Raw genomic sequence first — 23,497 nt, forward strand, 5'->3', positions numbered from 1 at the left:
AAATCTCATACTTAATTTATGAAATCATATTGCTAGTAGCAAATTTGGTTTAGTTTAAATTTAGGAAAATCTAGCTTATCTTTTAAATTTTTTTTCTTATAAAAGTAATAAAGTAAGCAATTATTTCTTTAAAATAAAGTGAACAGAATACATACTAGATTGTTTTCTCTATGATATTGTTTTCATTATACATCTTATTATTTTGATTTATTTACAATTTTATTAGATTTGAAATAATTTAATATTGTTTTTGTATTTCATATTTTAATTTTTAATTTTAATTTTTATATTAAAATATCAATTTTGATAAAAAAAATTATAAAATAGATAGAACATAATTTATTTACCATCCTTCATAAAATGAAATAAAAAAAAATATTTAGGTTGAACCATATTTAATGTTAGACTTAAACTGATTAGATGGTAAAATAAAAAATTGATTAAATGACCCTTTTCCCCCTCAAAACTAATCTTACCCAATTTGTTAATACTCATTTAAATCTACACCACATTCCCAAGAATTGTGATTAAAGTTATCATGACATATTATAAAAAAGAGAGAGAGAATAAAAATACACTTTCATCCTTAAAGTGTTAACATACATGACTTGGTTCTTAAAAAGTTGGGTATATTATTTAGTTATCAAATTTGTCAACTTCATATAAAACTAATATTCATTCATGAAATCTAAATCACTCTAAGGTATATTACTTTTAAATATAAAATAATAATACATTTGAACGTACAAAACTACTAAATCAAACGAGTCTTCATAAACGTAAAATATTATTGCTTCTGAAATTACAAAACAAAAGCTAAAAATCCAATAATTTCAACTTCAGTTACCTTTTCTCCATCACACATATCAAGTTAATTAAATATTGCTTTAAAATATATCTTAAAACTCTTTAAATAAAAAATTGAACTCTGTGTGTAAATATATTCCGTTTATTACTGCAAATTTTAAACTTCTCTTTTAATTTAATCATAGCAGACATCAATTCAATTAAGCAAATATCAGATTAGTACATATAAGTCAGTGCTTCAGTAATTTACCTAAACAAAAAGCAAAAGTCTCACGGACATTCGGCATAAGTAAAGAGACATAAATAATAGATATATATGGTCTTGCTCACTTGCTCAGTGGTCAATGTTGCATAGAAAATCAGCACCTATTTTTCTTTTTCAATTGCGAGAATAATAAATAAACCCCCCAAAAAAGAAAGCAGAACAAATTGTATGGTACTCGTTGTCCCATACACAGGCGCTAGCGTCTCTTTTCTCAGTCATTCCACATTGTAAACACACCAGCATTCGACGTCTGCATGGACTCCGCCGCCGCCCAACCACCGTAACCTCCGGCGGGCATGTCATAATCAACCTTAACCAACCCAAGTTCCTCCGCTGAACCGACTGCATTCCCCGACGATGCATTTGAAGCCATACCAAACCCATTCCCTATAAACCCACCAACATTATTATTACTACTATTATTATTATTTTCCATCAGAGATGAAGAAGAAGAAGAAGAACCCATGTTCATCATTCCCTGAAGCAATGATGGGTGGCTCTGAAGGTAACCGTTGTAGAACTGAGCACTATTCTGAATGTAAGAAGCACCACTCTGCTGGTGCAACTGAAGCTGTGTTTGGATATAACTTTGGTGCAATGGTGAAGGGTCTTGATGAGAGAAGTGATGAGAACCAATATCATGGTTTTGTAAGGTTAGCAAAGGTTGAGGTTGTTCAAATTGATGATGCTGCATTAGAGGATAAGCATGTAGCCTACTAGAGCTAGAGTTTCCATATTGATAAGTTGATGAACCCAATGCAATCATCTCTTCACGTTTCCTCGAAGATTCTAGAGCTTGAGCTTCCTTTAATCGTTTAGCAGCACCTCCTCCTATTGGGAGAGTGTTGCTTTCAAGAATGGCTTTCACATCGTAACGACTCATGTCAAAGTTGGTCACAGCGTTAAGACCCCTGAACTTAATTGCTGCTATGTCGTAAGCTTCTGCAGCCTCTTCCTCAGTACCTGTAATGATATATAATTAATTAAGTAGTATTATTAATTAAGTTTTATTTAATAGTCAATATAATTATGTTGGTTCATGGTTGAGTTGTGGGTTAATTTGAATTGCAATATAATATAGTATGTGGTTTTCTTTGCATGGGGTTAAATTAATATTGTGTGGCTTACTGAAAGTTCCTAAGTAAAGATCTTTGTTTCCAGCGACTCTGCCAATCCTAGCTTGCCATCTCCCATGTTGGTGATGCCTGATCAAACAATAATGGTATTCTGTTAAGAAAATGATGAATGAAAAGAAAGGGTTTATGAGATGAGAGGAAGAAGAAAGCATTGTTGTTCCATTTGAAACCTTGTAACTCCGCGATACATTGATGCACCCCTCGAGAAACCGCTGCTTTTCCTGCAAATCATTACCGCAAATATAAGTTCAAGAAGCTTTTGAAAGAGTTTCTACCAAACATATTTAATCTTATAAAAGTGTTTCTTAAGTCCTCTTGAATTTATTTCAGTAAGTACATGAACAATTTAATCCAGTAAGATTTTTAATTAAGTTCTTATTTAAGACGACTTTATTGGATAAATTATTAGCTAACTAGATTATCATAGTGCCATTTTAATATTTGGATACCCTAAAAAAATTGACTAATTAATTTAAAAGCTGATTTTTCATGTCATCATTATTGCAGTGTGTATTATTGACACATATATGCTTTATACATGTTAACTCATAATAGTAACCTTCTAATGGCGGCCACAAATTCTTGTCTCGTCATGTGTTTCATTTCATCCAATTCCTTCTCATAGTTGCTTATCTGTAAAACAACATGAAATCAACAAGACTTTTCTTTGAATCAATGTCTGAGAAGAAAGTAGAGTTATTAATTACTGGAAAGTTAGTAGTGGTGGACGTCCCCCAGTACTTCAGTGCAGCTAAATCATAAGCCCTAGCTGCTTTCTCTTCTTTATCATATCCACCTGCCATTAAAGAATAAATGGAAAACAATGCATTTTATAAAATGATTTTCCATCTCCTGGAACTTAAATAAACCAAGAGGGATTGGAAAATAAACTGAAATAGACACTTACCCAAATAAACTGAAGGAAAGTTGAGAAGATATAAGTACAGAAATGCAAAACATTAGAACAAATGTGTTAATAAAACTCCAAATTTAATAATACTACTTAAAAAATTCAAAATTATTTAATTAATTCTAACATATAAGAAAAGAAGCATGAAACCCTAAAAGTAATTAATGTGAACTTTAATTACCTTGGCGTCCTTTTCTCGATTGTCCTTCCCTTCTACAGCTATTATCCCAAAGGTGAGCTTCATACCTTCCAGTCCACCTATGTCTATACATACATATATTTTTTCATATATTTTGCACAATTAGAGAAAACATAAAACAGCGAACCATGCAAAAAATAAATTGATTCAATGAAGCATAGAACGACTATCCAACCGTGTTACACCACGATATATTGATGTTCTCTGCCCGAATGTATCCAAAGTTCTTCTAGGCACAGCTTCAACAGTGTTTGTACTATTTTCACCACTGGTTTCGCATGTCGAATCCTTACCACTTCCCATGGATAATGTCAGCGATTGCAAATTACTATTTGCATTTTCTTGATACTCATTGCTAGGTGTGTCCACCACTGGGTTTTGCATTGGCACGAGACTGTTATTTGTGAATAGATAATCTGAATCATTTGACTGAATTTCGTTCAAGGCAGCAAGGTCTGACTGATTTTCAGACTTGCACACTCCAAGAAAATCTGCAACCTTTGGAACTTCGTTGCTGCTGTGAGTGTTGATCAGACTCCAATCTGTTTAATTAAATATACCGCCAAACATAGGCAAGAAATAAATAGATAGGCATGCCAAAGTAAAAATACATAATGGAAAGAAGGGAGATAGAATAATATTACCATGATTTTGGAAAGGGTTTTCCATGTTCTCGTTCACTAACCCAAGAGAAAATTGATGATATTGGGTTGCTTGAAGATCATTAGCTGGTAAGGAAGAATGAGTAGGAGAAAGAGGGAAAGAAAGCCAGTTGTTGTTCATTGAGCCCTTATTTGCTTGCTTTACCTTTCAACAAATAAAAAAAACACCTGCATCTAACACATAAAATGAGGAGAAATATAGATATAGACCACGGAGTAAGATAAATTGTAAGGAAAAAAAAGATAGCCAAAGAAACACATATAGGTTTACCAAGGGTTCTAGCAAGGGTTTAAATCAGCAAACACTTTGTATCTCTCCCACCCTTTTAACTTTCAAGCTTAAGACCAAGGGGAGAAAAGAAGAGGCTAGCAAGAGAACATTTTAACAATATTTAAAGCTCCATCTCTCTCACCTCTTCCCCGTTCTCTGTCCTACTTCATACCCTTAATATAGTTAAAACCAAATAATTAAAATGATGTGGGACTGTCTCACCCCCTTAGCGAAGGTCGTTTTTCGTAGACTCTGACTCTTTCTACCGGTTTCCAACACTAGAAAACAAAGTTAAAATCTGCCTACAATGATTATTAAATAATTAATAATTATGTAATAAGATATTATTAGGGACACGAGTGTCTTATTAAATTATTATCCTTCAAATCCTTCAGTCTTTGACCAGAGACAATACCACCATTCTAACTGGAAAAATACAATCCTATACGCCCCCCCTCTTCCTTCCCCTCTCTCTCTCTCTCTCTACCCACTTGGTTTATTGGAACTCTCGTCCTCGTTCTGTGAAAACAATGACTCCCAAAAGCCCAGCATTCCCACACAATACAAATCATCTCTCGGTCTCAAAATCGACGACTCTACGTAAAGTTAGATTACCGACCTCTCTCTCTCTAACTATGCATACAATATGCATAAAATGAACCAAACTAAAATAAAGATCTGAAGTGAGATTAAACATCAGGTAGAAGATCAAGCCCAATGTGGAGAAATTCTCGAATTTGGTATATATATAATTTAACAAAGAAAAACCAATCTATGGATCCCCGAGTCGTGCATGTGTTAAAGATGCATGAGTACGGTCATGCAATATTATAAGAGAAAAATCCGACATATTAAAAATTAAAAGTACTGAAAGAAAGAGTAAGAATTACTTTTTGTTCAAAATGAGACCAAGCTGTATTGCATAGTTATATTATTTAATTAACGTGATTCAATTGAGCAGCAATTAAGAAATATAATTTGAAGGGTTTCGTTTGTTCCCCCAAGTAGAAATCTGTTGACCACCTACTCGGTTTCCTCACCCGTCAAAAGGCCACTAGCTTGAAATTGGTTAAAAATTAAATTTAAATAAACAAATGATATCATGTATCAGGGTCTTGTCCTACAACACTAGAAGCTTGTATTCTGCTTTGGTTAAGGTTCATCCTGAAAGGTCATATAAACAAATTAAAAAGATTCAGTTAACCATCATCTATGCAAAGTGGCTTAATTTGCCCGCACTTAGCACTCTATGTAGTCCTAATGCATCTTCACCTATCCGAATGAATGATTACAGAACATGGCACAAATTTCATATTTTATGGAATGTCTAAGTTATTGCTCAATAATTTATGGAATATTCAACTACTAGAGATAGGGAATAAATTAAGTTACTAGCTAGGCAAAGCTTGGATCTCGTAACATACCGCAATTACAGCACAGCAGAAGCCCACGCACATCTTTTATAACTTTTTTGGTAACTTAAGTGCAACGTTAATATGTTCAGTATATTTGTAAACATACAATAATTTCTACCTTACATATATGAATATTGCAACCAAAACATATATTGAGGGGGATTAAATCACAATGTACCATAAATATCATCCATTCAGAAATTGGTGAACTACTAACATATTTATGAATTTCCCGTTTTATGATCAAGATGACTATGATCATTTTTTGTATGAGGTATGTGTACAAGCAATCGAAAGGTGAAGACTAATAAAATAATTTCAACACATATTTTAACATAAATTTCATTATTTTAGTTTTGATTGGCTGTGGGCATTTCATGCAAGAATTGCATAACTATATCACAATTGTTTCGTGCATATATCCTATAATTTTAAAATTTTTGTTAGGAAAATGGAGTGAGAATTAAAAGCGCCGCTATATCTATAGAAAAGAACGATTTCATTTGAATACGCAATTTTCAGAGTATAAACACTGATCAATTAGTCAGTGCAAGAGCGAGGGAACCCATGCATGTTTCTATTCATAAAAATCCTCTCCCAGATAGAGCATTGCAGAACTTTACAAATAAAGTGGTTAGAAATTAGAGAAACCTTGGACCAAGCCAACCAATATAACTTATTAGCCATGACATGAATTAGAAGAATCTAAACTAAAAAAATACAACTACTGCAACAAATTAATTATTCTAACAGCGATTTTACCAACAATATAACAAGCGAGTAGCACTGGCGGTAAAAAATAAACAAATGCAAATACCTGCCAATGTTGATGATGCACTGTTCCCGCCAAATTCTTGTACATAAACAAAAGGTGATTTTGACCGAAATGCACACTATAAGGGAGCAAAACCCCACGTCTCTCGCTGTTACAATTTTTATACCTCAACAACTAGAACTAGTTCTTACAAACGGTGAAAACACTCATCATTCCAAACGTCAAAACCCTCTTGTCCATATACTTAAATTAAGTATTTATTTAAGAGTTTTACTTCAAGAAGGTGGAAAACAAAGGTGTATATGAAGTATTCAAAACAGAAACGGGAGGAATAAAATCAAAATAAAAATAGAACTAAAAAAGAAAAAGAAACGAAGTGCATGCATGAGGAATGTGTTTTTCTCAGTGTGTAGCGTTTTGATTTTCTTGGAAAATGTGGGAGACGAAGAGAATAAATAGTGTTTAGCGAATGGAAGGAAGAAGGAAGAGGTGAATGCATGGTGGCGTGTCGCTGATTCGTCACCGGCCATACACAGTCAACCCAAATTAATCAGGTTGTCACGCCGTTTCAGGTTCTTTGGCCAAATTCAGAGTCAGAAGAATGTGACTGACACGTGTCCGTTGTCTCTTCCTGCTTCGGGTTCCCTTTGGTCTTTGTCTTCGGCCTTTCACTTTCAAACTTTGCAACCAAACGGGCCAATTATCCGGTTTGCATGCCTGCACTAAAAAACACGAATAGCTAAAGAACTTTGACCACGCTCTCACCACGCTGCCCAAAATTATCCTCCATTATTGTTAATGGATTTTGATTATAAGTGTCATTAAGGAAATTGGTTAAAATCTTAAAATTTAAAAAAATTATTAAAATCACGATGAACTATATTAAAAATATATAAAAGAAAGTATTTTAATACTATTTTTTAACATTTTTAATTAATGTTTTTAAAGCACTAACATTTGTTATTAGTTATTAGTAATTACCCCTATATATACTTATATCATATATCCATCATTTCCCTTCAAGATTATAGATATATAGTTTTCAAAAATAATATTTTAGTTACTAGCCTAATAAAAATCGATATTAAAAATTAATACTGATTTTTTACGTGATTAACAAATTGGTTTGAATTCCTACTTCAAGGATTAATATTTGATTTCTAACTTTTTTCTTACGCTTCAATATGTAAGGGGTGAAAAGTTATAACAAGTTGATCACTTGAAAGAGGACATGAGGGTAACTGCAAGAAGGGTTGGAGGGCATTTAAGGACAAGGGAGGTCACGAGGATCCAGAGAAAATTTTGAGAATTTCCAAGAGAGATGGGAGGAAATGCCGGGAAAGTGCTCGTGTCGCCTCGAAATGAAACACTCGAAAAGGTTGATGTGTTATGTTTGGTGTGAACCCCTCTCCTCTGTATGATCTTTGAACCCTAACCCTTAGCTAGGTTAGGTTTGTTTCTAAAGCACAAGTGCTGAGGAACAATAACGAAGGAGACAAAAAAAGTAAAATTCCCTCCATGTAACACATTATTTTAGTATAAAAATTTGGCTTTTACGATTTCTAAATTGTGGGAGTTAAGTGCAGAGTGATAATCAATTTTTCAGTTATTGATATTTTAATCAATAGTTATCAATCTACATACTTTATTATATTTCGCATTTTAAAAACTGAAATTTTGCTTGAATATTGCAATGTATGGAAGAATTTAAATGATCAATGTAATTATGTAAGTAGTAATTAATTAATTGGTTTATTTGTTATGCATGTGTGCGTGTGCGTGTGCGTTCTTTCGAGTGTGAGCAGAAATTATGTGCGACTTGGTTTTGTGGATTTCATATGAAAGGGAACGTCGAACGAAGAATAGTAAAGAAACATATTCAATAGTATACACATATAAGGTACTCCTGTTTGGGATGAGGAAAATTTTCCAAGTTAAAAATCATCTTGAAGGAAACTACATTTCAACCAGTTTTAAGGGTTAAGAAGGAGTCAAAGATAAACCTGAACATAAGAGGATATTGGAAGATCTTTGGTTTTAATTAAAAGGAACACATTTCGAGCTATTTTAAGAGATTTTTGTCACATTGTTGATTTTCCTCTAAACTGCTTGAAAGACAAGAAAATATTTTAAGACCACAAAACTAAAGGTTTTTTCGAGAAGTTTTGAGGAGTTTTTAAGTCACTGACACCAAAAAACTACTCGAAAAATAGAACTGACAAGAAAATATTCCAAGTCCACAAAACTGATGGTTTTTCGAGGAGTTTTTAGGAGTTTTTAAGTCCCTAACACTCAAAGCTGCTCGAAAAACAGGACTAATAGGAAAATATTCTAAGTCCACAAAAACTGATGGCTTTTCGAGGAATATTTGATGAGTTTCCAAGTACCTGACACCCAAAACTGCTCGAAAAGCAGGAAGTGGTAAGAAAATATTCTAAGTCCACAAACTTGGCTGAGTTCCAGATTTCCTCCAAAATGGCTCGAAAAACAGAAATGAGCAAAGAAAATGTTCTAAGTCCACAAGACCCAGACAGACTCTCAAAACTCCAGAATGGCTCGAAAAGAGAAGTCAAGAAGAAACTATTCTAAGGCTATAACATTAAAAGAGTTTTCTAGGTTTCTCTCAGAAATACTCGAAAGATAGGAGTATTGAAAAATCCAAAAGCGGTTACCAGTAGTTATCAACATTCACCACTACGCAAAGGAGATCATGGGCGATAGCGGTTACAACAAACAGCACGATCACAAGCAATCGTGGATAGTGAGCCTCAGCAGTTGAAGTCAGTTACTAAGAAGTGCCCGCAAAAGGAGGAAAACGGTGGTGATATTCATATCTATAAATACTACAAAGCATTATGTCACAGGGGACGACTTTTTGCACCCAGACACCGCACCTAAACACTCTGAGACGCTGAAACCCTGCACCGCGCCAGACACCAGCTACAAGGAGACCTACGGTGGCCGTTGTTCGCCGTTGTGAGGAGTCGTACGTTTACATTCCAGCACCTTTACATTCCTACATTTACCTTTCTGCATTTTAATTTTAGTTCTTGTTACTTATGTCTTCGTACGTTGTTTAGTTCCGACTTGCTACATTTCTGTAAAGGCATCTACGTTTGATTTAATTGTGCACATTTAGTATTCACTATTCTTGCTTAAATACTCTTTTACGCCGTTAATCTGAGCATCACGTTAACGACACACTTAAAAGAACCCAAAGAGGACCTAAATCCAGTCCCCAGATCGATCTTTGGATTATTTGTTTACAACTGTCATTTTTCACCGTAAACAACTCCATAACATTGGATTGCAAAATCAAAAAAAGGTCTCTCGTTTATTTATTTATTTTTATTTTATAATTTTAGATATATACGTGTGTTCATTATGTTTTAGATAAAATATTCATAAATTATAAAAAAAATTATTCATGTGTTTGTTTTTAAAATAAATTAAACTTGTTATATCATTTTCATCATTTACAGTTTACTCATTTGATGAAAGCCAAAAAGGAATAATGTTAACTTCTACGATACCCTTGGTGTTGATAAACCTTTTAGATAAAAGAAAACAATAACAAAAACTGATAAATGCAATGAAAAAATAAAAGAAAAAAAATGTAAAATGAGTATAAAGAAATGAAAGTTGAAGGAAGAAAATGATTTTACTACTACTGTTATTACTATTACTTTGAATATATATATATATATATATATATATAAGTGTGCCAAAACTTATGTTGAAAACGGCGTAGTCCCGTCCGAAAATTCATTGCTGATATGAAATTTTTTTGCGGCTTTGGGCTTTGAGCTTCAGAAACCCAAAGGTGAAGAGCACAAGACAAAGCCCAAACTTCTGTCGGCGTAAACCTACTTCTAAAATGACATCAGCCCAAAAGTAGAAATACACAATTAGACTGAAAGTCTTGTTTTGACCCAAAAGAAAGGAATTAAAAGTCTTACCAAAACTTTGTTTTTTAGGGGGAAAAAAACAAATGGAAAGCCTGAAATTGGCGCTAGTTTATTTAAGAATAAAAATAATAGTTATTTTCGAACACCTGACCCAAAAATTCTGGTACAAAAGCGAATATTAGCTGAATTGGCTGACATAAGGTGCTATATTGTACATGAACACGTTCTCCTTTGAATTTCCTTTAGTTTTAGGAAGTAATCATCGCTCATTATTGCACAATATTCATTCCTTTAGTTTTTAAAGATTTGTTTCTGTTATTTCCTTTCACAAATAGTACCATCAATGAGTTGTTGTATATAATTTTGTTGCCTCAGAAAGTACATAGAAAATGTATATGAAACTCTTTCCATTGGTTTTATTTAATATTCACAAAAATTTATGGATCATGGCTAGCCCAATTAAGATCTATTGTTGATTTATATATAATTAAAAGAAAAGTGAGTGAGACACTGAGACTTACAAATGACAACTTGGAATAAAGTTTGAGTATTTTATTAGTTAAAAATTTAGAATTATCCTTAGGTTAGGGTGGTTGGAAACAAAATCTGATCGATCTCATTAGAAAGCATCAACATCCTCAACCATATTGAAATCATATCCCTAGTGAGATTCTGGCTAACATCGACAAGTTGCAGCAATTGACCGTCCTAAATTGTCTACAATGTCGGTTATCAATGTCAGTTCCTTCAAACACCTTAACATAGTAAAGTAAAACCATTTTTCATTAGCCCAAGTGTAACTTGTGGGAGTATTTTCAAATAATGAGGACAAAAGGACAGAGTATACAAAACCCTTTCATAAAAAAAAGAGTATCACTCTCTTCTTATACCCCCCCCCCCTCCCCACCCAATGTCTCATTTTAGAGGATGACAAGTTTTTACTATTAAAAATTTATTACTGTCAAATCAACAACGTCTCATGATAATATAGTATACTCATTTCATTTTCCTTTATTTAACGTTCAGCAATTATTTTTATTCAATAATTATCATTTTATAATATTAATTAATAATGCAATACTTTTCCAATTCTTTTCTTAACAATTAATTAATGTGTTTTTATAAAAAATAATTAATAAGACAATAAGAAGTATAATAAAAAAGTTAGTTAAAAATTTTCATAAAAGTTTGAATATTAATTATATTTCTTAATTTTTGTATCACAGTCTTAAACAACAATTGAAAAAAAATAGAAGGAATGACTTATAGTTTTCATAATTAGAAAAGAAAAACTATATATCATAAAGTACATGTAGCCTCATTATGCCCCTGGCCATTTGAAATCTCTTCAACCACCTCGCAATGATAGTATACTTGAAATTTGTTTATGCCATCAATGCTAACAATAATAACAACAATAGTTAAGAGCCAGAACCCAGAAGAATAAAAGAAAGCTGAATACAATACAAAATGGGAAAACAAAAATTCAACTATTTGCGGTTGTGCTATGGCAGCAGATAAAGCAGGTTCTTCAGTTTGTATCTTCTCCCACTACGAAATAATTGGTAATTTCAATAATTATAATTCATCTAAAATTATAAATTTAATTGTATCAAATCTGTCTTAAAAAATCAGGTAAAGTAATAATAATTTCGTCTAAAATATGTCTAGAATAAATTAATAGAATATATATTTTTTAAAATTTTATGTTCATCTTAACTCTGTATAAAATCTGTCCAGAAAAAAAAAGGTGTGAAATTAGGATGAATTAAAATTGGCAACCAGAATATTTCAAATAAAAAATAATTTATCCATAAAAAATTTCGTCTAAAAACAACAATTTTCTGGTAGTGTCCATCATGAAATGCAACAGAGGCTTCCAGGTGGATGCAACCATCACTCATAAAATTGCATATCAATATGATGCTAAGATAACTGAGTTCTGTCATCGTTTTCTTTTTCTGACAAATAATATAGAGAAAAGGCCCACTAAATGGTCCTGTTACAGAATTTGATCCAAAGGTCATAATTGAGAGCTGTGATGAAAACTTAGGCGGTTTAACTTTATGAAAGAAAAATAAAAATTTATCCAGTTAAGGTTCAATGATAATACCCCGTGTGCATCGATCCCTTGTGATAATATGAAAAACATCGTAATAATATACAATATGATCGATAGGTGGTGTGGGGTCTACGAAGATTAAAATGGTACGTACAGCCATCGAGCACCATATGGAATTCTCATGTAAATGCTATTTGAGGTTCTTAATTTGCTAGGTAATGTGAAAGCGTAATCCCCATTTTAACCAATATAAAGGAGTTAGCTTCTTTGCTATTTATCTACTTAAACAAGTTGTTGAAGATATCAAATCCACCTCTGTTACATGTATATTTACTTCCTTGCTGAAGACCATAGAATGTGGATGACTACACATACATCCCCTTCATATAAAATCTTATTACGTGTATATTTTGTTCCTTGCTGAAGACCATAGAATGTGGGTGACTACACATGCATGAATGTTTGTCTTGCATATATCTCGAATAGAAATGTATGAATTTGTGCAAGCAGACACACTGCGACACAAAGCAAAAGCATTGCGCTTAATGGAAGCTCAATTATTCATTTGTTTTCAAAGCTCAATTAAATTTGTTCAATTCTAACGGTAGAAAAGTAGAGGAAAATTGCAAACACGATGCGACGTTGTTTGATACTCATGAATCATGATTTATATATCAGCACTTCCATTCTTTCATCAAACCTCCAAGACACAAGTACCATAAATTTTCCTAATTATCATGTCTAATAAATTTTAATAGTAGTTCCCATTAACTCATCCGAAAGATTTATTTATTTTTCTTGTGGAATTCTTTTGTTTGGTTGGATCATGGCCGACAAGGGCATCAACAAAGTGTAAAGAGCTTTCTCTTTAAAGTACACATATGTTCCAACCTTTGACATGGGTGGAGGAATATAATTACTACTATAGTACATTTTTTTTTCTTTCTTTTTCATTTTTTTTCCGCATAGGTGGAAGCTTATATTTTCTCCCAACGAATGATGACAGACAGGAAAGCATATGGTGAAACTTCAAAGGTAATATAAAGTTATCTTTCAAAATTTGGAGTGGGGTTATAATGTCTTCAACATGCATAAGATCAAAAGATAGGCCAAAAATAAAATAGTATATAAAGATCTCATGTAACCTAAAGTTGTATTATATGGGGTTTAAGTTGTGGGGTTCTTTTCCAAAGAGCTCCTCCGGTCCCTTTGGTTGCATACTTGCGGTATATAGACATTTTATTTTATTTTTTTCGCTTTGTGTTCTTTATGGTATTGTCACATGACCAACTTGGTTAGCTTTCTAATAAACAAACTAAAGGTTACCTGTTTTACTTTAATGTAGCCCAAAAGCTCAACTTTTCATTAAAGAAAGAAAAATCCAAAGAATTATGCTGAGTGTAGAAACCTAGTTTATTGTTTGCTTATAGTTTTGACCAGTAAAATCATATATATCAAAGGTTGCTTCCTCATTTATTTATTTTTAAAAAAAATCAGCAGTACCGATCTATTCTATAGTTATTTATTGAATTTAGAGACACTTTATTACGTTAGATGTCGTAAATTTATGTTGATAAATAAAATATTTATGCATCTATATCATATAAAATTAAGATAATTAGAAAGAATAATTTATTAATTTGTTAAAGAACATCTCTTATATACGGCAGCATGTTTTAATTTACATTATATTTATATTTATATTGATTCAGTGATTAAATGCAGGTAATTTTAACATGAATCTGGGTAATTAATAATTAATTCAAGAAGATAAAAAGGTGTTTAACGAAAAAGGTTAAGAAAGTATAGAAAGAAAGCACGACGCCAAGAGCCTATCCTATATATCAATCAAATAATGCTACAAGCACTATCTGTTATATAATATATATACACACTACTTATCATTATTCACTACGACATCAAAGATTCGTGACATACATCCAAGATTTATATGTATTATAATAATATATTTAACGATTCCTTGAGATTTACACGTGATTAGCATAAACAGTTAAGAAAAATATACATCGTACCGCTTAAAAAGCTTATATATAAAATAAAAATGAGGAAAATATATGTGTGTGTAATATGAATAGGAAGTACGTATAAAGGGTAAGTAATTAGTTAGCTAATTATTATTTAGCTTTCATTATATTCGGTAATCCAATCCATTGTATCTCACTTATAACACGTTAAAAAACAATTTAAAAACATGAGATCTATATCATCATGTCACTAGACAAATATTGCATATATTTAGTATATGTTTGAATACAATTAATTTTGGTGGACGAAAGAATAGGATTTTTTATGTTTAAAAGTTTTTTCTTACAAAAACTAATTAATCTTTAGTAAAATTATAAAAAAATAAAATAAAAACTAATTTTTTTTATCATAAATCATTTTTTTTCTAGATAAAGGAATTGAAATCCCAAACAAAACAAACAAAATTTAGTAACTCATCCTGCAAGTCTAATTGCCTAAAGAATCGAAACAAAGAAAGAAAGTTAAAAAAGAGAAAATAGAATCAATACAAAAAGATATTATTGAATCATTAAAACTTAGTTTAACTAAATAGTCGATACATTGGTTGACTTTTCTTTAAATATGATTAAACCTAACAAATTGAATAAACTTAATAACATTTTTAATTTTAACAATTAGGTCATATAAAAAGTTTGCCTCATTCTTAATATATAGAATAAACGACAATGCTATATAAATAAATTAAAAAGTATCATGCTATATTTTAAATTATTTTTTATTTTATCTTTCAATAGTTAATTATTTTAAATTCAAACTAACTAATATAAATAATTCCATATATTTTTTTAATAATTTTACTATAATTTGATTTTTAGATAATTAAAACAAATCTAAATCAATTCAATTTTACCTAAATATAACACATTTTAAATTTTTTATCAAAATATTTTTATTTAAAATATAAATATCTTTTACAATGGACAATTCTATTTTAGCTAGAAATATCTATAGCATAAAGACTTGCTCTTTACATGAACATGTACCACTTGTTAATTTGTTCATAGTTATAATTGACATGATTTCATAGAATTACATTCCATTATTTTGAGAAGTAGTTTAAGTAGGAAGGGAAAGAATGAGATTTAAGTATTCAAGCACTCTTTAGAAAGAAAGAAAAAAGCAGTTCAAGTACTAGGAAAGTCTTAATTCAATAATTAATAAACTTTTATCATGTCGAGATTTTAAATTTTTCAACAAAGAAAAAAGTGTGATAGTTGGAGGACTTCAATGATGGATTGATTCAGTATCAATATCATCTGATAATTGATACAAATGACTTTTCGTCAAAATTATGAGTTGTTTGGTCTCAGTAAATATTTCTTATTATATTTTAATATTTATAAAATAAAAATAATTATATTTTTTAAAAGATAAATAATTAACTGTCATTATCTATTTTATATATTTAATATATAATTAGTTACATATAAAAAATATAAAATATTATCTTAATCTTAGAATCAACGTAAAAATTACGATAGAAGGACATTGTTGATACTTTGATACCATATTCGATACAGTGGACAATACAATTGAAGTCATTTGGGAGCGAGTGTCGTTGGAAGTAGGACCACATTGGAACACATGCGTCTGAATTGTTCCCATCAAACACTATGTGCTGCCCATATATTTTTCAGTCTTCGAGTACATAATATTCCTTGTTTTGAAATACCATTTTTTATCTTTATACATTTATTTTTTGCTGATTTAATTTTCTAAAATTTAAAAGTATTAACTTAAAAAAACTATAAGGAATAATTACTGTAAAAGTATTAAAATAACTACCCCAACAATGCACGATCGATGTTTGCTTTTTTTTTTAAGGGTGCTTTTAATTTACAGTATAAAAATTAAATTTGGTTGGGTTTGATTATGGGTTTCTAATGATTCACAGTATAAAAATTGTATGAAATAAATTATTTGAAGTTGTAAATTTGACCTCTTTACTGAGGGCTTATAATTCGCCCATATATAATTTTATGAATAAATCAACCAATAATCTATAATTTTCATAATTATTTAAAATTAAATATAATTACATTTTTTTTGTCTTTATATTTTAATGTACATGTGATTTTAATTCTTCTAATTTTAGTTGTTCATGTTTAGTCTTTTTAATTCTTTAAATGTTTAAATTAAGTTATTTATCTTAAATTTTAATATAATAATTAATATAAATAAAATAGAAAGATGATATTTTATTAATTTTAACAAATAAATAAAGAAAAAATATACAAATTATATAAATAAAAATATAAAATAAATATAAATGATTAAAATTAAAAAATCAAATATCACATTTACATTATAAACTTAAAATATAATAAAGCCTCAAAATTATTACAAATATAATAAATCCAAGTGAACAACTTTCTAAAGTTCACTTCTCATAGCGATTCATTTAGAACTATTTTCTAATATATACTCATCAGAGCGGTTCATCCAGAACCACTCTCTAAAGTTTACTTGGAAAGAGATTATTAAATAATTGCCCTCAAAAATGGACTTTGGAGAGTAGTTAACGCATGAAATTATTATGAAAAGTGGACTTTAGAAAGCAGTTTCGTGCTTACCACTCTCTTAGGTGTTATTTCAAAATAAACCTAGTCCCAAATCGGGTCATCCCTGTTCTCGCGCCTATTCTTACCTCCAAATTTGTCTCTATTCACTGTGTTTTCATAAGCTTTTGCACTACCATCTGTGCCGGTGACATCGCATTCACACTACGAAAGTATATTTATCATCTTTTTTGTGTTTTCTAAGTATGTTTAGACATGAAAAATGTGAAAATAACTTGTGTTCACTAAAATGCACCTGTTTTATTTACCTTTAATAGTTATAAACGTCCCCTCCTTCATCCTTAGATTTAGGTGATCTGAGACCAAGTTAGTAGAACTAAATTACTTTGAAAGGTTAGTTTATTTGTATTTTTTGACTACTGCTGTCTCACAGAGCATGAAATTTATTTTTATTTAGTAACAATTTAATTAAAAATGTAGAACTTTAGGTTAGTTAACCTATGCATTTGTTAGTTTGGTTATTTAGGAATTTCTAAACATGATAATAGGAGACTTGGTTGCCTTTAATATAGTTGATTAATCTAAATGTGTATTTCATTCTTTTAGAACTTGATGTAGAACTTTAGGTTAGTTACCATGTGCTAATGTTAGTTTGATTATTTAAGAATTTCTGAACATGCATGATATTAGGAGACTAATTTTCTATAATACATTTAAATAATCAACTATGCATTTCATTGTTCTATAAATTTATGTTGTGAAATTAAAATTGTCAGGTTATTTCTATTCTGTTTCTGATGTTTAATGTTTTGGCCCTATTACACTGTTATTGCTCTGTTTGGTATGAATGAAATTAATATTCTGCCTTATGAAATGTTATGAATGCATTTGAAGAAATATAAATTTGAGTGAAACCTTAGTTTTCTATTTGAGATTGAAAACAATGATTTATTCAATCATTATTTTCAATCTCAAATTGTTCAAGTTAGACAATTTGTGAACAAAGTTTTATATTCATTGGTTAGCAAATGCTTCTTATAATGTTGTATGTTATACTTAAAAAAAATTAATTTGGAACATTTCTCATTGTCTCTTGGTGTATGCTTGCTTGAGGTAAATTATCTCATATTCAAGTTGTGTATTAGCAGACTAATGCGAAATGTTCCCGAAATTTTGTCAAGTATAAAAGACAAGATTTAAGCAACAATTGTTAATTAAAGCATGAAAAACTTTGTTCATGAATGGGATAGGGCCCTACCATGTGAGACTTAATAAGTATATGACAAATACATCCATCGTAATCGTAGTTTGAGCAAATATGGATCGAAGTTTGATGGTAGTATATCGTTTGACTGGAGAATATGAAGATGAAGTGAAAGAGTTTATTAGAGTTTGTGATTAAGCATGCTACTAATGTGAACTTCATTCCCTGCCCTTGTTGGTGTTATTTGAATATGATGTAAGTAAATGTTGAAGAATATGAAGAACATCTAATGTACAATGGGATTGATGAAAAAAATATATGTATGATAAAATAGCATAATGCATGTCTTTTATGCTTATATTATTAATTGATATCTGTCTCATCACTTACAACATTTTATAGATTGGATGAAATTCAAAAGGGCAATCCATTGACCTTAACAAACCAAAATTTGGATACTTTATCGGATTTGTTATTAGAAGTACTATGCCAATTAGTTATTTTGATTGGACAAATGTGCCTACTAGCCTTAAGGAACATATATAGGAGCAACTAGAGGTAAATATAAATGCTTTCAACTATTGTATACTGCTATAAAGTGATGGAGCATATCTTATATGTGTTTTATGGACAATGTAGCAAACCTTTGATGTGCAAGACAAACCCAAAGATTTTGTATTTTCATTGGCTGGACGAGATCTTCGTACATTCTGTACACGGATGAGAAAATATATTTTGGACAAAGACAAAAATTGTCTCCCCCATCCTCTAGAGAAGTATCAGAGATTCATCATTGTGACTGATCATTAGATGGAGTTTGTCAATCAAAGATACACAGAAGAATTTAAGGTAATTTCTCTTTTATTTCAAGTAATTATCATGTCATTTATAATTGGTAACTGATTTGGTTAAATTGTATATTTTTTACAATTCAGAAAGAAAGTGAGGCTAATGTAGTGAGGCTAATGTAGTTAGGGCAAAAGAGATTTCGTATAGATATAGGAGGTCAATTAAGGGATATGATGAGTTGGAGTAAGATTTGATATGCATTATTTTAGTATATGAATTGCGCATTTGTTGATATTTTGTTACTGTCATCACATGTTTTTTTTATTTCTAATGTCTAGGACTACTTTATGTAGATTGCTTCGTCTAGGTCTAATGTGACCTCTGTACCTTAACATGTCCGATGGAAGGTTGTTAGGGTAAACAAAGAAGGTCGTATTGATGATGAAAGGGTACAAAAAATAGTCCATGAATTTGTAAGTTGTAAATAATTGCATAAATAGTTTTAGCCACTGTCATTCTATTTGAACATTAGATTAATCCACTGATTGTATTATGTTTTGTTTATTATAGGAAACCTTAACACAGGGGACTACAAAGGCTGAGTTTGAATCAACTGCCAAAATGACATACTGTCTCAAGTACTTGGTGTAAAAGAGCATCTTGGTCATGTGAGAGCTGCTGGTTTTGGAGTTACCCAAAAAATCTGTATTTTGACCTAACAACATCACATCCACAATCATCATCTATTGAGTGGCAGAATACGAAGTACTATGTCGCACAGTTGACAGGAGATTAAAGACTATCCCCATTCACGTAAGGTCAGATGCCATTCAACCATACTGTTACTCCACCACCATTCATGCTTGTTCAATGCCACCACCTTTCAGTATTCCTCGTTAAATCCATACAGTGGTGAAGGTAGGTGCCGAAACGCCACTTGATGTACCTTGTAACAGTCATAGAGCAGCTATACAACAATTACATTTGTTGAGATTCTAGAAGTACTTTTAAATATAATTTAATTTATCTTTTAAATGATTGTTAACTTCATATGATTAAATTACATATGAATATTAATTTTTTGTCTTTGTAAAGTGATCATGACTATATGTTGTATTTGAATACCCCATATCGCGTGGTTGCAAGAAGAAGAATATATCATACAGCGATTGGGGAGTCTTTACACAATATGATTTTCCTCGAGACCATGGTAAGATTTCAATAGAGATAATACACAACATGAGGAAGAGACTGTACTCCCCATTCTAAGTGAACAAGTAAACCTCATTTGCCTGAGATATGCAATTGGTACTTATATTACTTGACCATTGTTCTTAATTACTTTACAACCCAAGGTATGTTGGTAAATTTCTTTATAACTTCTAAAATTGGAATAAATATTACATTACATAATCAAACTTTGATATATTTCAGGTTGCCCCATTATCAAGTAAAGGGTTAGGGAAAGAGACAGACCACACTAAAGAATCGATTATTGGTCCAAGCAATAAAGGTATTGTTTGTAATTCATAGAGATTTATAAGTTGGTACAGGCCCAAAGTACTGCAAGTTTTGATATGATGAAGCTTTTTGTGATGAGCTCACAAGCCATTGATATTGCTACAATTCATATGATAATTGAGCATCGGGGAAAAAAGTTTTAAACATATTAGAGGTTATACGGCAACATCGGTTGAGTGCTTCCAACATCAACCTCTACATTAGGTAATTATTTTTTCCATTTGTGTAATTATAGGAAAAAAAATACTTTATGTTCATTTTCTTATTTAATGCATTTCAATTTTTTTTTTGCACTATAAGATATTTATGTGAAGCTTACTTGCATGAAACAAATAAGGCAAGTATATTTTTATTTATATCTATGTATGAAATGGACGAAAAGCTCAATCTGAGCCCACATCAACATATAGTTGAAATGTTGAAGTGTCATATGGGTGAAAATCACTTGATTTTTGCACCTTACAATGTCAGGTAAGTCATTCTTATGAGCATTCATATTTGTTTTATAATTTTGTAATCTCACAGATATATTTTCGATATTGGTAGAGAAATTGGATCCTGATTGCCATCAATACCTCTGATGAAACAATGTATTATATGGATTCTTTATGCAAACCACTAAAGAATAGAACACATATGCAGAACCTATTTCATAAGTAAACATGCATGTATTTTAATAGTCTATCTTGCATAAGTGGTTGTTGAAATATAACTTTCTTCTTTTATTCACTATTATTAGTGCTCTCTTCACATATCGAGCAGAGAGGCAAGTGTAGCCCTTTAGGACAAAGATGAATCAAACAAGATGGATTATTGTACATGTAACAATGCTACAAAACCTTTTTACATGTTAACTTATTACACTATATATAATTCTATGTTAATTTTGGTTTTTATGTTTTTTTTCCCCACTCGTGTCTGAAACAATCAAATAATGATGATTGTACATTTTATGTATGTCTCTTCATTAGAGATGCTTTACACCATGGCCAAACTACAATCATATATAATGTAAGAGTATCATTTCTATTTCTTCATGTTAAGTCTCTGCCATTTGGTTTAAATTTAATTTAAGTAATTAACCTTTGTGTTTTATTATTTTGTTGTTTTGTCTACAGTATTTTTCAAAGTTCCAAATCCCAACATTTCCTGACTAGAGAATTTATTAAGTGCAAAAGGAGTGGTGTGCATATATGTACTGTAAATATTTAAATGACACATTAAGAGCAATAGATTTTTAGTGTTTTATTTTTCGCAGCGTTTGTGATATTTGTAATTTACTTAAGGCAACAAGTGTATAAATTGTTTTTCTCCTAGTGGTTCTTTGTAATTGTTAACTGCACATATGTATTGTTGTTGTATTATTCTTTTTACTTTGAGATATTCGTGTATATGTTCCCAAATTCATTGGATTTTTTATTTCATATTGTGCAATTGCTTTCATATTCTGGTATATCGGAGGCTCTGTTTTACATGTTTATTCTGTTCACACTGTTTTATAAGCAAGAATATTGTTTATTAAGTATGGTAAATTTGAAATATTGTCAGTTTTAATAAAAAAAAAGTCAAAATTTTTATAAGCTTAAGAAAGTGGTTAATCAAAGACCCCTCTTAGAAGTGTACTTTATAGAACGATTCTTAAATAACTGCTCTTAAAAATACACTTAAGAAAGCAGTTCCCATATAACCATTCTCAAAAATGAACATTTTAGAGAAATGAACATTTTAGAGTGACCACTCTGTAAAATTTTGACTTATAAGAGCGGTTAAGCGGGTAACCACTCTTTAAAAGCTACTTCTGAGAACGGTTAGGTACATAATTGCTCTCTAAGTACAACATCTAAGAACAATTATTTAACAGCTCTCTTAAATACAAGACATTGGATAGCACACGATTCTAAAGAACTAATAATTGTTCTCTAAGAAAAGACAAAACGCTTTCAGATCTCATTTTTGGCATAATATAATATATATATATATATATATATATATATATATATATTATGATTTGTAAATCTTTTTAAAATGTGATAAAATTGATTATTTTACAATAACTATAAAGTAAATAAATACATATAACATAGTATAATATTTATGAATATAGATTGTTCTTATGATTATATATATATATATATATATATAAAGAAAAATAGTAATTAATGTTTTTAATACACTAAATAAAAAATAAAAATATTTTATTAAAATGTAAAAAAGCACTTATTTCTATAATTTTTTAATGTATCTTAATATAATTTAAAAAAAAAAAAACTTACTGATTATTGTTTTTCGATCAATACTTTTATCATACCAATTAACGAAATCTTATAAATAAACATGAATACGGATAAAGCATTGGCCCCGTTTTTGTTACAAACATTTTTTAATACTCTTATATTACACTCGTGTTTCCTTTAAAATCACTTTGTATTTGTATGGTTATTTTCATATTTTCTTAAAATTTAAAATAAAAGGTTACCAATAAAAGAATAACTGCAAAAAGAATTTCTATAGAGTATAAGAAATTTTACGCTTTCATCACCCCGGTAACATTTCAGTGTAAAACACTCGTCTTAATCACATTTAACAACTTCGAATTAATCAATTGTTTTATATAGGTGATTTCTTTTAGTCTATTTTTTCCCTCTAAGAGCCACAATTTCATGTGAAAACTTGCAAATCTAAAACTTGTCAATTCATGTGTTAAAGGAAGCATAATGATTATGTCCTCCACCTGTCTGCAAAATATTAACTTATATTTAATTTAAGTGTAGCTCAATTCTAGTTTATCTTTTATGTTTGGCACAAAGCCCGCACTTTTGACAAAGCCATCCCTAATTCAGAACCCACATGATGAATCATCAACATGGCAATGGCAAATCCCGACTAATTAGCGACTTTTCATACTTGGGTCACCAGCTTAGAATGAAATATGTTATATATGATCTGATAATTATATATTAGCATTTTTTGTGTAAGGTTAATCAATCAAAAATACCTATATCGAATGC

General features: G+C 30.5%; 1 protein-coding gene across 1 annotated transcript; it reads right to left on the bottom strand.

Annotated features, from left to right (window-relative positions):
- Positions 1-1,283: 1,283 nt before the first annotated feature.
- Positions 1,284-4,100, bottom strand: LOC113865762 (AP2-like ethylene-responsive transcription factor PLT2). The gene is made up of 9 exons (XM_027500501.1): positions 3,962-4,100; positions 3,493-3,859; positions 3,300-3,382; positions 3,116-3,124; positions 2,916-3,004; positions 2,768-2,841; positions 2,379-2,429; positions 2,201-2,277; positions 1,284-2,035 (listed from the first exon to the last, which is right to left on the bottom strand). Exons 1-9 carry the CDS (start codon positions 4,098-4,100, stop codon positions 1,284-1,286), a joined length of 1,641 nt encoding a protein of 546 aa, XP_027356302.1.
- Between the last annotated feature and the right edge of the window lie 19,397 nt (positions 4,101-23,497).

This window comes from Abrus precatorius, unplaced genomic scaffold, assembly GCF_003935025.1.
Source record: "Abrus precatorius isolate BTA unplaced genomic scaffold, Abrus_2018 Scaffold4, whole genome shotgun sequence".
Classification (NCBI taxonomy): domain Eukaryota; kingdom Viridiplantae; phylum Streptophyta; class Magnoliopsida; order Fabales; family Fabaceae; genus Abrus; species Abrus precatorius.